Source organism: Pseudopipra pipra, chromosome 4, assembly GCF_036250125.1.
Source record: "Pseudopipra pipra isolate bDixPip1 chromosome 4, bDixPip1.hap1, whole genome shotgun sequence".
NCBI classification, from domain to species: Eukaryota; Metazoa; Chordata; class Aves; order Passeriformes; family Pipridae; genus Pseudopipra; species Pseudopipra pipra.
Genome location: NC_087552.1, coordinates 12,311,315 through 12,325,716, shown reverse-complemented (window position 1 = coordinate 12,325,716; position 14,402 = coordinate 12,311,315). Strand labels below are relative to the sequence as shown.

Below are 14,402 nucleotides of genomic sequence, written 5' to 3'. Positions count from 1 at the left end.
TTTCCCAATAACTGATTTTCATTTGAAAAGGCCTTTATTAAATTTCAAATTCTCACAATTCAAACTGTAACCTCAGTAATTAGAAACTTGTTGCCTGGCAAAACTCTATGAATAGATTGTTTCATTACTCCACCTGCAGGGTTTTATTTCAGCATGTCCTGGAATGTCTCATAATCATGACAGAAGAGAGGATATTTCAACTAACTTGATCTCTACTGGCTGAGACAGTATAGCAGTCCTTACATTCTCAGGATCTGAAACCAAGTATCAAGAATGCAACTTCCATCAGGAAAAGATTCTTTTAAGTACCCAAGTCTTATTTTCAGAAGTTTCTTTTACAATGCACATAACAGTGTCAGGGAGCTCCTGAATACAGTACAGAAGCATCCTAGGGGAAAACCTATTAGGAATAATATTCCATATTTTCATAAGCAGAGAATCTCCAAGATTCATTTTTGTAGAAGTATTATAAGCAGAAGTTTTTGCCACTCAAAAAACACTTGTAACATACTTAAAAAGGCACAGATGATCAGCAGGAACAATAATGCCAGACATCAAGTACACCACATGTAAAACTATAAAGGGGTGGCAAGATGGATTTATATTTCTAGTGCAAGTGCATCTACACAAGCAGGTCATAATTTGCTGTCACCTTCTTGTATGATCAAATTAATGCCAAAGCTGCATTTACCTATAAAGATGTTAATCTTTATCATGTACCTCGGGAATAAAAAGCTGCTTAATTTACCTTGAGTATTTTGCAAATAAAGAACTCTTTTGGCAAAAATGGAATCTAGATAAACATTTATGAATATCAAGCATCACAGACGTCACAAAACCTTGAAAAGACAGGTATTTTGGCTCTGAGACCAGATCTATTCCAGCAATCAGAGTTTATTTGCTGTTCTGTAGGCCAAATGAGAAGGTCTGTCCACATCCATGAAACTAAGACTCATGCAGCCTACATACAGAAAAGGAAGGTTGCATGCAATTACCTTTTGGGAATGGTGCCTGGCCCATTTTAACTTTCGAACTGTATAAGGAATTGTTGGAAGTGTGTCACCTGTTTTAAGTCAAAACTGTATCAAACCTTTCAACAGCACAGACCTTTGAGTGTCAGCTGTTTGGTTGAAATGGCCAAGATCCAGAGACTACTATAGACGTAGCTTAAGTGTTTAAGGCCTATTTTCTTTTCCAAACTAACACACAAATCAAATGAGTTAAGCACATCACAGCTCTGAACAGGAGTCTACACTCCATTGGCAGCTAGTGAACTGTGCACAGGCTTTTAAAACTGCAGGGATTATACCTTATTTCAGTCACTTCTATTATGAAAATTATGACACTAGGGTCTATGGCTTCTGAATTAAATGCAATATTGAATGAAAAGATAAAGAGATTTCTTAGTAGAATGTATTCTCGGTAAATAAAAAAAAAGTACTGGCAGTGTAAAATGCACTTGTTATGTATATTCTCTGATTTCAAGAATGTTTTTCCTTTGAAAGTAGAAAGTCTCCTCAATACCATCAGTTAATTATCAAAGAATTCATCTACACCACTTTAGCTTTCACTGGAGACTTCTAATATGTGCATCTGACACGATTACTAAGAGCTGGACAGGGTCGGAGCACAATGGAAAGCAGCTCATCATAAAACAATCCAAACATTGTGCTTTTGCCAGTGCTATCAAGCTGTCAGGCTCATCAGGTTCCCATGACATATATCATAGGACAGTCTGCAAGGTTTTCCCCTTTCCTTGGGGGTGGGGGGGGTGTGTTTGAGGGAGGGCAAATGTCTCCAAGAAAAAACATTTTCTTCAGCTGTAGGTCTTCCTACTTTTTGTAAACAATAAATGTCTAAAAGATGAAGATGGATTAAGATGGTTACCCGGCAAGCACCTTTAACAGTTTAAATTCTAAAAAAATAACCAAAATATGCTCACTTACTTGGTATTTCCCTCTTTGTGGCTGTAAGAAAGCTAACTGAATTCCCAGCCCTGACTGCACATAACTAATGGAGAAACATTACAGATGTAACAGATGCCTTCAAGTTCTTTTATCTTAATAATATACTAATGAATTGTTGGGGTCTTTTTAATAATCAAATCAACTAAAAACAGTGACTCTCCTGAAACTAATTCCCTCTTTGCAACCAACTCCTGCTTTCCTCACAGTTCTTCACTCCCCATGCTACTTGTTTTGCCTAATTATACTGGAGCACAGAGGGTTATCTGGAAGGAGCTACAAGGTTCTGTGCTGCAGAAGCCCCAGAAAGACAGACTGGCTCTGCACAGAGTCAGGTTATTAATCTAAAAGCAGTTAAGCCAATGCAAGCAGTCTTCATGGCAAAGAAAACAGAAAAATACAGAGGAAACAGAATTTCACATAAATGCCCTTCTCCCCATTCTAACATTGGTTGAATGACTTTGGGTGATACATTTTGCCCTCCAGAACAGAATACTCTAAGGACCACCTACTTCCTTATTAAACAGCTATCAAAGCAAGGGGGTTTTAGGAACATAGGAAGTGCCTTTGAAAAGGTTGTCCTATTTCTAAGTATGAACCGACTTCTTGAATGCTTGTTCAAATGTCTGTTTATGCTGCATGTCAATGGAAAGAAAAAAGGAAATTAAGGAGAATAAATCTTTAAAGTTACTCCTTAATTTTTATAAAAAATGGCTATGTCAGTGTATATGAGAGGCTTTTAACTGATGGCTTATTTTCAAAATTTAAGGACAATAAAACCAGTTTTCAGATTATAATTGGTTTTGAAGGCTTTGTCTTATGCTTTATAGATATTAGTTATTACCAAATCCTTTCATTTGAAACTTTTTTAGCTTTGGTGATAGTAGAGAATATAGTGGCCCATGGTCATAATCAGCACTTGCTGAGGGGAAATAAAAACAAAAAAGGTAAAGGAAACAAGACTCCACTGGTAATACAAAGATCTTCTGAAATTATACAGATTTCACTAATATTTCTAATATTTCAGTTTGGAAAAGCATGAAAAAACTGAGATGAGAATTAACCTTTTTCAAATTACAAGTTCAGCCTTTTGTTTGTAAATCACTTTTTGCTTGTGGGATGTTCTCCTTTGAGTCCTCAGGCTTCTATATAAAACATCTCCAATTAAAAGTTTTGGTTAAAAGGAAAAGGAAGTCTAACCCCTCTCCCTTGGCCCACTTCAGCCTTCTGAGATGAGTCTGTATTTCTTTTACGTTCTTTCGGTTTCCAGCAAAGTCAAACTATAGAGCATCAAATTCCTCTGTGAAGCAGAAGTTGTGTGCGTTGGCAAGTTCCTGCTAAGGAATCTTATCCTACCTCATAGGAAGACCTGATCAGTCTGAAGATATCCACCTCAGGATAAGGCTCTACATCATCACTGAGCAGTGAGTGAAGATGAGGAATGGGTGGAAGAGTGCTGTCCTTATTAGTTACACTGTCCAAGTATCTGGTGGGAAGAAAAAGGAAGAAATGAGAAGCCCAAGATACATTTTTATCTTCCTTTCTGAGGGTTAACAGAAAAAGGGTTACATATAGATTATTACATGTAAAAGTTACCAAGCTGCTCTCTAATAAGAATAAGGCTAATGAAACTTATCATGAATAAAAATTGCAAAGTTTCAGCAGCATCTTGGAAACTAAGCACCACTACCAAACATGAGGAAATCAGAAGTTGCACTCAGCGATATCAGTTTGTATTAAATGACTCAAGCCCCTCTATTAACCAGCCTCCTGTTTCACTGAAATCTATTGATTCAAGATCCTACTTAATTCTTCTGAGTTGTATTTAGTCCATTCCCAAAACAATTTCCCTTGACATCAAGGCTTTATCTTAGTAACATTTAAAAGGCAGCAGGCAGAAGATGAAGTAACAAAACCCATGCAATTAACTAAAATAATCAAACAAATTAGGTTTCTATAACCAGGTTTGGGAAGTTCATTTGATTGTCTTGAAGAATTTACCTCTTGTTGGTCACTTAACATTATTCTAAGATAACATAAATACCACCTTACAGGGATGAGAGGGGACTATAAGAACATCAAAGGTTTACATACATGGTACTGGTTTAAATTCAGTATTTCAACATAGAAGACAAACCAGAAAAGTAAGCAAAAAAAAAAAAAAAATTAAGATACTTTAATTTCTGTAATAAATACCTTCCCAAGACTGTCATGGCTTCTCCATCATCTTTACAGTTAAGCAGCTTGTCTACATTAGCTTCGAGGACAGCGAGTGCTAATTGAAATATCACCTTTATTCCTTCACAGAAGAAACAATCCACAACCACCACTGCACTTTCAAATGGCATTACACTGAGGAAAAGAGTGAGGAACCAGGACAAGGAAATGGTGGAGATTACACCCAGGTCCTGCATGCAGTCATAAAGCTGTGGAATGTAGTCACGAGCCAGCTCTTCAAAGACACCCTGATCCACCAATGCTCCTGTTGAAAATAAAGTTGAACGTCCATTAATTTGGGAACAACTGACACATTGCCATTTATGGGAGAAAAAAATATATACATATGTTCAATATATAAATATATATAAGTACAAAGCCTAAAAACATTATACACAATGCTTACACACATTCTCTCACTTTCAGATAAATAACAGATTCCATTACACTACTGAGCTGTACAGACAAACTGAACTGTAATATGGTTTATTCTGCTTTAATTATATACTTCACAATAGCTAACAAAGGGTCAATTTGGTCTAGCACCTACACAATTTAAATGTTGGCTTTATATTTACCATTATTAATTGGCATAAGGCCTCAGCATCACCTGTTGAACGAGGCCAGGGTGACTGGGAAGGTTTGGAATTATTTCAAGAGAACCCCATGTTATACATTTTTACGCCATAACATCAGTGTCTTATGCAGGCCAGGAAAAATCATTTCTAGGGCTGAATGAGTATCTCATGTGAGCTACAGTAAAAAGAGTTTCCATGATAAATTGAAAAGCCACTTCCACATACACAAGGAAACTCATCTGACAACAGGAGGTAAACAGGCACAAAGACTTCTACCGCAAACTGCTAAAGCTCCTGTTTCTACCTTACCTTAATCAGATAACTGGATCATCTAAAATTCGAATTTTAGCCTCCCACCTCTTTTCAATTTACTTTGTTTAAGACCACTTCAGAATGCTGTCCAATCCTAAGTGAAAAAACTATTAACTACCACAGTATGTGTTTACGGAATTGCTTCTATGCTCCTGAGCAAGCTGGCTTGTCACTGGCATTCACGGTTGTATCTATGCCACACATACATCTACACATATATTTGTTTCAGTACAAATACCACCAATTACTTTGGTTATTTTTTGTACTGTCTTTTTAGAAAACATCCCCATGACATACCAACAACCCTTGTGTTGTAGTAGTCAGGTAGCATCCGTTCACAAAGAGCCACCAGCAGCCAGAAAGCTTCCTCCTCTTTTGCATAAAGGAGGAGCACTGAAGTGACAATATTCATAGCCTAAAAGAAAGAGAAATATAATTATTCAATACCTAGCACAGTACCTGGGAAGATAAGTGGTTAGGAAATAAGCTACATCTCCCCCTGCAGACCCCAAACTGTTCAAGTATTTCCCTGTAAAAACAGCAAGACAGTGTTTTCCCAGTGCTCAAAGGAAGACTTAAGAAAGCCTCAAAAAAAAATCACAAAAAATTGTTAGTTGTTTTCTTTTCTTTTCTTTTTTTCCTTTAGAAGAAGAATAAATCAAGATCTCTTTTCCTAATCAAGGGCCAACTCAGATCTGCAAACATCCCATTACACTGACACTGATACTCTCCCATAGGTGCTCTCGTGGAATCTGGGTCTGGTGCAGCCAAAATACCTCTTACAGCACTAATGATGCTCCAGCACTCCTTGCAGAGGCTGCCTGCACTGCCCGTGCTTTCTGCTCCCATGGAAAGGTCAAGACAGAGCACCTGTGAGCTCAGACAAATGCCTGTAAGGGTGTCATTCACAAACAACCAGAGCACAGTGAAACACAAGTGCCTTGCTGTTGCTCACTCTCCACATTTGACTGTGGACATGACAGTTTTCTATGGCCTGTTTGACTCTGTTTCAAATATCACAATGACCTCGAATTGTTTGCTTACAGCCTTTGACTAGACTGCTGTTAGTCTGAAGAAATGAAGTATTTCGGTACTATTTTCTTCTCAGTTTGTCTCCTAAGGAATTAAATTTCAAATCCTGTAGCGTTTTAAGACTCCAGCTTGATCATTACCTGTCTGAAACCACAACTAAGGTCTCAGCTGAAGCTCCAAACTATGTTACAGCTCTGTCAAAGTCTGTGTTATTCCTTTTATCTTGTCTGCCATGTATGAAATACTTCAGTGCCTGAATTCTCACTGTAGCGTTCTGAATGCCATGGACCAAATCTCAAGGCTATTAATTGCTGTGACAGCTTTAGGAACCAGAATTGAAGTGTCTTTCTACCGTTCCCCTGTTAAACAACCTTTGCAAATGTTGTTGTAGCTATTACTTAGTATTATATTTGTTATTAAATAATTTATGATGGTATCTGTTAGAACTGCTTGCACTTACTCGTCAGTCTTAACAGTCAAACATTAATTAGGCTTCCCAATACTCATGAATTTAAGTTTCCTTTTTGCAAAAATATGTAGGAAGGAAAAAAAAAGGCCCAGGTGATAAGCCAGATTTATATAGCAAGAAAGAATGATTTAGGACCAGAAGCTAAAGTGACCTGAATCACAGGCATAAGAACACCAAAACCAGCATTAACCAGCATTAACTCTATGGATACATGGTTGTGGCTCACAGTGATGAGATATCTTCTAGGGTGCTTTATTTTTTGACAGGTGGAGAGTTATTACAACTAATACATTGAATAATTAGATAAATATTTAAGGCTTGAGGGGATTTTTTGTTAAAAAGAATCTTTCTTCATGGTCCATTTGTCATTTTCTGTAGATGCACTTCAGGATGGCTCTGTCCAGTTTCTAGATTTATGGGCAAAACATACAGAAAACTTCACATCTCTCAACGTGTGCTGCTAATACTGCTGTCAGAGTAGCTCCCTGTGTCAAATCCCTCTGAGCTCAGCATTGCTGCCACTCTGCAGTGCTGAGGTGTCAGCTCACAAGCATTATCCACATGCCAGTGCACTTCACACAGCTGAACACCCATGCGCACAGCTGAAGGAACAGGAGTATAAGGATAGAAGTGGAACTCCAGAAACTGAAGGAGTGCAGGGTGTTTCAATTACCTGACAATATCCTATGTTTGGGTTTCTAAAAGCATAAGCTGTCAGGACTCTCCTTAGAGCAGCAATACCCATCTCATTCTGGAATGCAGGGTGTTCCGGGAGGGAGCGGTGCAGATCCCTCTCTATCTCTTCTGTAGCAAGGTTGTATTTTCCCATGGATTTCTCCACTAGGTCCTCATAATAGCCAGGATGAGTGGCCATTTCATTAATGGCTCCTGAGAGTGGGAGAACAGTATTAAAACCAGAAGAAAAAAGGAAGAGTTGGCAGGTACAGTATTCCAACTTGATGATCTGCTGCCCTTTCCTGTCATCTTGAATATCACCAAGCATCTCAAAAGCAAATATGAAATGTTATTTTGGTAAAGGTGATTAAAAAAAATAAAAAGGGTGTGCTTATGTGATTATCAGCCCTTCTTGTCTTCTCTTCTAGTGGCATTTTTATAATGAGGTTAAAAAAAAAAGGAAGAAGATAAAGCCTGTCTCTCAGCCAGAACAAAAAATGAGGCATGAAGAACAAACCATCTATGCAGTCACATGGTATCATGAGCTCCCTCTGCAGATGGCTGCGGGTTTGGCTATCCTAAATAACCCAAAACACCCCTCTCTGAGAAAGTTACTTGCCCTGAGGAGGGCAAGTAGATTAATGTTTGGTTGCAGAAAGTATGATACATCAGCCAAAAGCAAGAGACTCATGAGCTCTATTCCTGCTTCTGAAAATGACTCTGTCATCTTGGGCAGGACACAGCCTGTCTTAGGGATACCACCACAGACTCACAGAGTTGCTATGAGATTTCATTACTGACTTTGAAACTTCTCTGGAAATGAAAATCAAGCATCAGTAGCACAAATGGAAAATATTAGTTATACATACACCGTGAAAATTGGTCCAAACTAGCTGCTAATCAGACACAAAACAGAGCTGTGCATTCCTGTGTATATTTTCTGAAATCATTTGATAATGCACAGCAGCACAGAGATGTACATGATTAAGCATTATTAGGGAAGAAATAGAAAACAAACCAGAAAGCATCATATAAAGTCTCTGGTGAGCTCATATCCTAAATAGTGTGGGTAGCTGTGGTAACTATTTTGGGGTGGGCTAGAGCTAGAGAAGGTATACAGTAAGTGAAGGGTTATGAAGAAAGCCTGAGGTTGGATTGATTTCCACATAACTAATTAATAAAATTAAAAAAATTAATAAAATTCTTCAACTTTGAAAAAAAGGCCTAAGGGGATACAGATCTAGAGAATCCTTCATGGCACAGAAGATGGACAGAAGTATTTTCTTACCATTTTTCACATAATGGGAACATCTAATAAAATGATAAAGTAACTTTTTTTTGTATTATTAACAAAAAAAGATAGTGGTTTCATGCAACATGTGTGAACTTTGGAATTCCTTGCAACAACTCACTGTGAAGGCCAAAAGTTTAATTGGATTCAGAAATTACTAAGTAAATGGGAACGAGGCTTGCTGGTAGATGTTGAACATCCAGGAGGCCCCTAGACTGCTGGCTTCTGGTAACAGAGTGTGCATTCTGCTTTTTTATACTCTTCCCTAAATTTGTGAGCCTGTTTGAAGAAAGGGTACTTACTAGTCTAAACAGAACTCTTGTCTAAACCTGTCTGGTGCCTGCTAACAATCACAACCTTACTTACTCCATATATTTTCAGACACTTATTATCTGCACCTTTAATCATCTTTGAAATCTTTTTTTCCCCTTCATGCTTCTGCTTATACCCCACAGTCACATTCAAATGAATACCTACCTGAAAAGAGTAGCCAAAGTTCCCCTCTCATGCTTTCTGGAATGCCCTTCAGCACAAGGTCTCTGGTTTTCTCTGTACGATACATACAGACTCCTTGGCCATATTCAGCAAAGTGAATCTTCCAGGCCTGTTCCTTCAGGAACTCTTTAGCCTAAAAGCAAAGGAAGGCAGGCATAAAGATGCAGCTTCTCTTCCCTACACTCTGCCCCACTGAAATCTTAAGTGCTAAAAAGCCTACAATGTCCTAACTTTCCAAGTGAGCAAGAAGTAACTTGGCTGCAGTCCAATTTCCTTCTTAGTGGGCTTCCTAGTTTCTATCCCAGTAGACCTTGCTGTTAAGAGAATGATATTGAAGCAGTCTGTACTGGGTTTCTGTCGCTGGATTTTGGTAGCAGGGGGGGGCAGGCTACAGGGATGGCTTCTGTTAGAAGCTGCTAGAAGCTTCCCCTGTCCCGTGGAGCCAATGCCAGCCGGCTCCAGGACAAACTTCCTGCTGCTGGCCGAGGCCAAGTCAATCAGGAGTGACAGTAATGTCACAGAAGGTTGTTGCTCAGAAAGAATTCCAGCCAGGGAAGAGCAGAGTGAGAACATGGGAACAACGTAGACACCAAGGTCAGTGCAGAAGGAGGGGCAGGAGGTGCTCCAGGTGCCGGAGCTGAGGCCCTGCAGCCCGTGGTGCAGATCATGGTGGAGCAGCTGTGCCCCTGCAGCCCATGGAGGAACATCGGGGTGCAGAGACCCACCTGCAGCCCATGGAGGAGCCCAGGCTGGAGCAGGTGGAGGCATGAAGGAGACTGTGACCCCCTGGGAGGCCCAGGATGGAGCAGGGTCCTGCCAGAGACCTGCAGCCCATGGAGAGGGAAGCCCATGTTGGAGCAGGTTTTTCCCAGACTTGTGGCCCCTGTGGGGGACCCATGTCAGTACAGCTCATTCATGAAGGACTGCACCCCATGGAGGAGTGACCCACTGGACAGCAGTTTGGGAAGAGCTGCTGCCTGAGGGATGGACTCACGCTGGAGAGGTCCATCAAGGACTGCCTCTTGTGGGAAGCACCCCACAGGAGCAGGGGGTCAGAGACTGAAATAGTTAATGATTTATGCATTCTAGGAGACTTTTGCAGGCTTTTGACTTGCATGATACCTCTGATGAGCAGTCGGGCCCCTCCCTCCCTCCAGTGCTGAAGGTGTGAAGCCCTGAAAAGGCAAGAGCTGAGCTTGCAGGCTTTTGACTGTTGATACATCTGCTGAGCAATCAGCCCCCTCCCTCCCTCTGCTAATCTTGAAAGGCGGGAACCAGGAGACACAAAAAAAAACTCAGCACAGACCTAGGAGATGTTGGAGGCTCGAGGCACGGCCCGTGACACTAACCATGGATATAACTCATAACTTCTTGGAGTATGGGGGCTTCCCTCCTTCACCCCCAGCAGATCAAGGCCACCACTTCAACTGACAGACATGGAAGCATCGCTGGATCCCATGGGCAGTGACTATATACATCTGTCCACTCCCAGCTTTTCTTTCCCTTACTCTCTCTTGCTCTTATCCTGCCTTTCTCTCCCCTATGCATTTTCTCCCCCCCCAAAGGTTATCTCTGTGTCACACTGTTGTATGACAGCACCCAAACTGCTAGCATGCCTGTTGATACAGAATTGTTAAAATAAACCTTGCCAGTATGTTTTTAGACACTGATTATTTAGTGTTGTTTCACTTTAATCCACCCCAAGGGAATTATTGATAAAAACCTGAGTTACCCCCTCTCCCCTTTTCCTGGGGCGGGTCGTAACACAGGGGAAGGGCTCCTCTCTCTGAGCAGCGGCAGAAACAACTGACTGCAACCCCCATTCTCCATCCCCCTGCACCACTGGAGCAGAGGAGGGAGAATATGGAACAAGAGGTGAGGGGAAGGTGTTTTTTAATACTGTTTTATTTCTCGCTCTTTGGCTCTTATCCTGTTAGTAATAAATTTAAGTACTATCCCCACTTTGAGTCTGTTTTGCCCATGAAGGTAATCAGTCACTGACCTCTCCCAGCTGTTATCTCTACTCATGAATTGTTAGCTGTTTTTTTTTTTCTCTCCTCTGTCCAGTTGCAGAGGGGAGAGTGAGAGAGTGGCTTTAGCGGGTACCTGGCATCCGGCCATGGTCAACCCACTACACGGTTGTACTAAAGAACAGGAACACAACCTCTCTTTTGCTTTTTTTTCCCTGTAGTGAAGTTATTTCTGTTGGTAAAACAATGTCATGTTCAACGCTTTATTTCTGTGAAAAGTACTGCCTATCAGCTCTGGGTGAGACTCTTCTGGGTCAGAAACATGGGTTTTAAAGAAAACATGCTTTAACAGCTTTTTCAGTCAGGTACAGCACTCAGGGGTGCATTTTACCAGCTTAGGGTTGAACTCCTCAGGTGACCTCCGCCGATACATGGTCATTAAAGCTTGAGTTGCTGTTGGAATGCCGTTGTCATTGAGGTTGAACTGTCGCTCTCCCTCCGACTCAGAGCTCAGGCTTTTGTGAGGGCTGGCAGAAACTGAACTACTGGATCTTGTGAACACCTGTAGAAAGCAGCCACAAGCAATACAGACATGGGGATGACCCAGAGTCCAGACTTTTTACTTCAGTTTACTCTAAAAAGACATACATGCTGACAGTTAACAAACACTTGCCCATGTACAGGCTGACCACATGACAGCAGAAATTAAACCAGTTTCCAAATAGCTCCCCTGGAACACTATAAAATTCTATAATGAGAATTACTAAGGTCATGTTAACTTGAAGTAGCCCTGGGCAACTGAACCAGCTCCTTTGGTCTGCTGTCAGCATTGTAGGACTGTTAACTCCATGGGTGGCTCCATGACTGTCCAGAATGTAAAATTTATATATAACAGGTATTTTTATATATGTGTGTACACATATAAAATCACACATTTATATCTGTATATATGTTTATACAGACATAAACAAAATAAATTATTTTTCCCCTTGATTAAAAATATGTTCTACAGAAAATTCAACATTGTCATACGGTGATGTGGAAGAAAAATATTTTAAAGAAAAACGATTTTCTGACTTCTCAAACGTTTTTGAAATTGTATCACAGTAAAATCTCATAGAGAAGTTCATAGCAAATGCCTGAAATTGCAAACAGTAGCCATGCATGTCTACATATGTAGTCATATTACTAAATGTAGTAATAATGCTTGCAATTACTAATTTGTGTTTATAAATCAGTAGGTAGAATACTTAGATCCATTTAGGGCAAAAGGCAAGACGAAGTTTCAGCACTACACATGCCTTTGTGCTCTGGCATACAACTATAACAACAGAGTAATTATACCTCACCATCAACAAAGCAAATAAAAAAAATTCTATTAAGATATACATAGCAAACAGGGTAGGGCTATTCAGTGCAGTACTAAGGTATGGCTTAGTACAGATTTGGAATGTGAGATCTACCCACATAAAACCAAAATGATACACCCACAACAGCCTTTTCTGCTTTGAGATCTGAACCAGTAAACTTTTCTGGGTTTAACAGATCTGATGAGGTCGTTGTATGAAGCACCTGAATTTCATACATAAAATCTGGAATTCAGCAGAAGGCTTGACATTCAGAGTGGCTAAGAAAAGTGTACCTTATCATATCTTTTAAGAACCATTTACTTTGCACACATAAATAAGGAGGGGGTTCAGAATAGGGGCATTTCATGTCCAGGACAGGGCAGGGGTTTTTTGTTAGTTCAAATGTTCCAAAGTTCACTAGCTGTGCACATGTAAACTTGCTCAGCTCAGATGTTGTTTGCAGAATAATCAAAGGACAGGATTTAGCAGCTAAAGTCTTGAATAAAAAGAGTTTCATATCCAATGATAACTTGTCCAAATTATTAAAATTCCATGATTACATTTGACTTGGACAAGTTAATAGATATTAAAAGTATCATTCAATGAACCAGTTAATTAGCTATGACACTTTCCAACAAGATATACTGTAATTTCAGAATGTGGCAGCAGGAGTTAAAGTAGCTTTTCCTCAGCAGTTATGATTTCTCTTAGGTCTAACACAAAAAATAGATATCTTCATTGTAAAATTTTAACACTTCAGTTTAAGGAAACTAAAATGCACTAACACAAAAGAGGTAACATTTCTGTGTACAAAGGTTTAGCTTTCTTCCTGGCTCCCCTTTTCCCACACCAGTTAAAATCCCCCTCTAGTAAATTATTCACGTTCCTCCACATACCTCATCATCTGAGCTGATATAGCTTCCAGAAATATTTTTTTCCAAGTATATTTTTGAAGTGGTTTGTTGCAGGAAGTCCGAGATCCTCTGTACAAGAAAGTCTCTGTCTTTCAAGTTGGCAAAGAGGAAAGTCATTCTGTTTTTTGTGCTGATTGACAGCGGGCTGGGCAGCACACTGGAACTGTCTGCCTTTTCCACTATTGTCACCTAGGGAGAAACAGGAGCTACAGCTTAAGATCTTTAATTAATCAAGTTGCTTGGTCTAAGAAACCATCTTAATACAATAAACCCACGCTCCTTTTGCCCTTGTATCAAGTCACTATGGACATCCCTCTGCATGGAAAACATGATTTGCATACAGGTCTGAAAGATGAAGGCTGTCATCCCTCAAACAACTGGCTTCAGTACATTCTCCAGCAGAACTCCTCTGCATAACCTATTTTCTTCTGGTTTTATCTTAAAAGAATCAGTAAAACAAAATTTCGTCTGTGGGAGGCAGATCTATGGGCCTTCTTGTAGGACTTCCAAATCCCTCTCCTGCTTCTCAGCACCACTATAGGCTGAATCAATGAAGACTTTTGCTTACCTTTTATTGCCAATACATGGGAATAAGCCATTTTTGAGACAACACTCGTGTACTATTATATCCTAGTTGTATACTGTGATAACAACTGTTATTTTAACTGTATATTCACAGCACACAGAAACTCAGAACAAAGGGAAACTAACCTAGCATGTCTTCTTTTACAAAGGAAAACATCTAACTCTGTGAGGTGCAGGCTTCTGTTTGGCCTTCAATTGTTAGTGGAGCGGTCACTAATCTAACTGAACTCCATCCAACCTGTAAACAGTACTCATACAACAATCTATTGAGTACAAGGAACTGGTTCCCTAAGCTTTCAGTAAATCATGTTAACACAAAGAGATCTCAGGGACAAGTCACACACCGTTGATGAATTATATAACAGCTGTGTGTTCTAAACATTACCAATTATTAGCCTTAAAAATAAATCAATCAATCGAGTTTGTGCAGTTCATACATTGAACAAAACACAAATCACAACGGTAAATATTGTTTTTACAATTTTAAATGATTTCTTAGGTAATGAAAACTGACTTACTGCCTTCAGAATAGAAAGGGGCATATTTCAGTT

General features: G+C 39.8%; 1 protein-coding gene across 2 annotated transcripts in view; it reads right to left on the bottom strand.

Annotated features, from left to right (window-relative positions):
* Positions 1 to 14,402, bottom strand: part of TBC1D9 (TBC1 domain family member 9) — a 53,797-nt gene that overhangs the window by 12,215 nt on the left and 27,180 nt on the right. For both annotated transcript variants that reach the window (XM_064651576.1, XM_064651577.1), the window contains exons 7-13: positions 13,249 to 13,455; positions 11,395 to 11,565; positions 9,016 to 9,166; positions 7,246 to 7,460; positions 5,369 to 5,486; positions 4,161 to 4,446; positions 3,321 to 3,450 (exon numbers count right to left, since the gene is read on the bottom strand). In XM_064651576.1, coding sequence (XP_064507646.1) covers positions 3,321 to 3,450; positions 4,161 to 4,446; positions 5,369 to 5,486; positions 7,246 to 7,460; positions 9,016 to 9,166; positions 11,395 to 11,565; positions 13,249 to 13,455 — 1,278 coding nt within the window. The remainder of the gene's footprint in view (positions 1 to 3,320; positions 3,451 to 4,160; positions 4,447 to 5,368; positions 5,487 to 7,245; positions 7,461 to 9,015; positions 9,167 to 11,394; positions 11,566 to 13,248; positions 13,456 to 14,402) is intronic.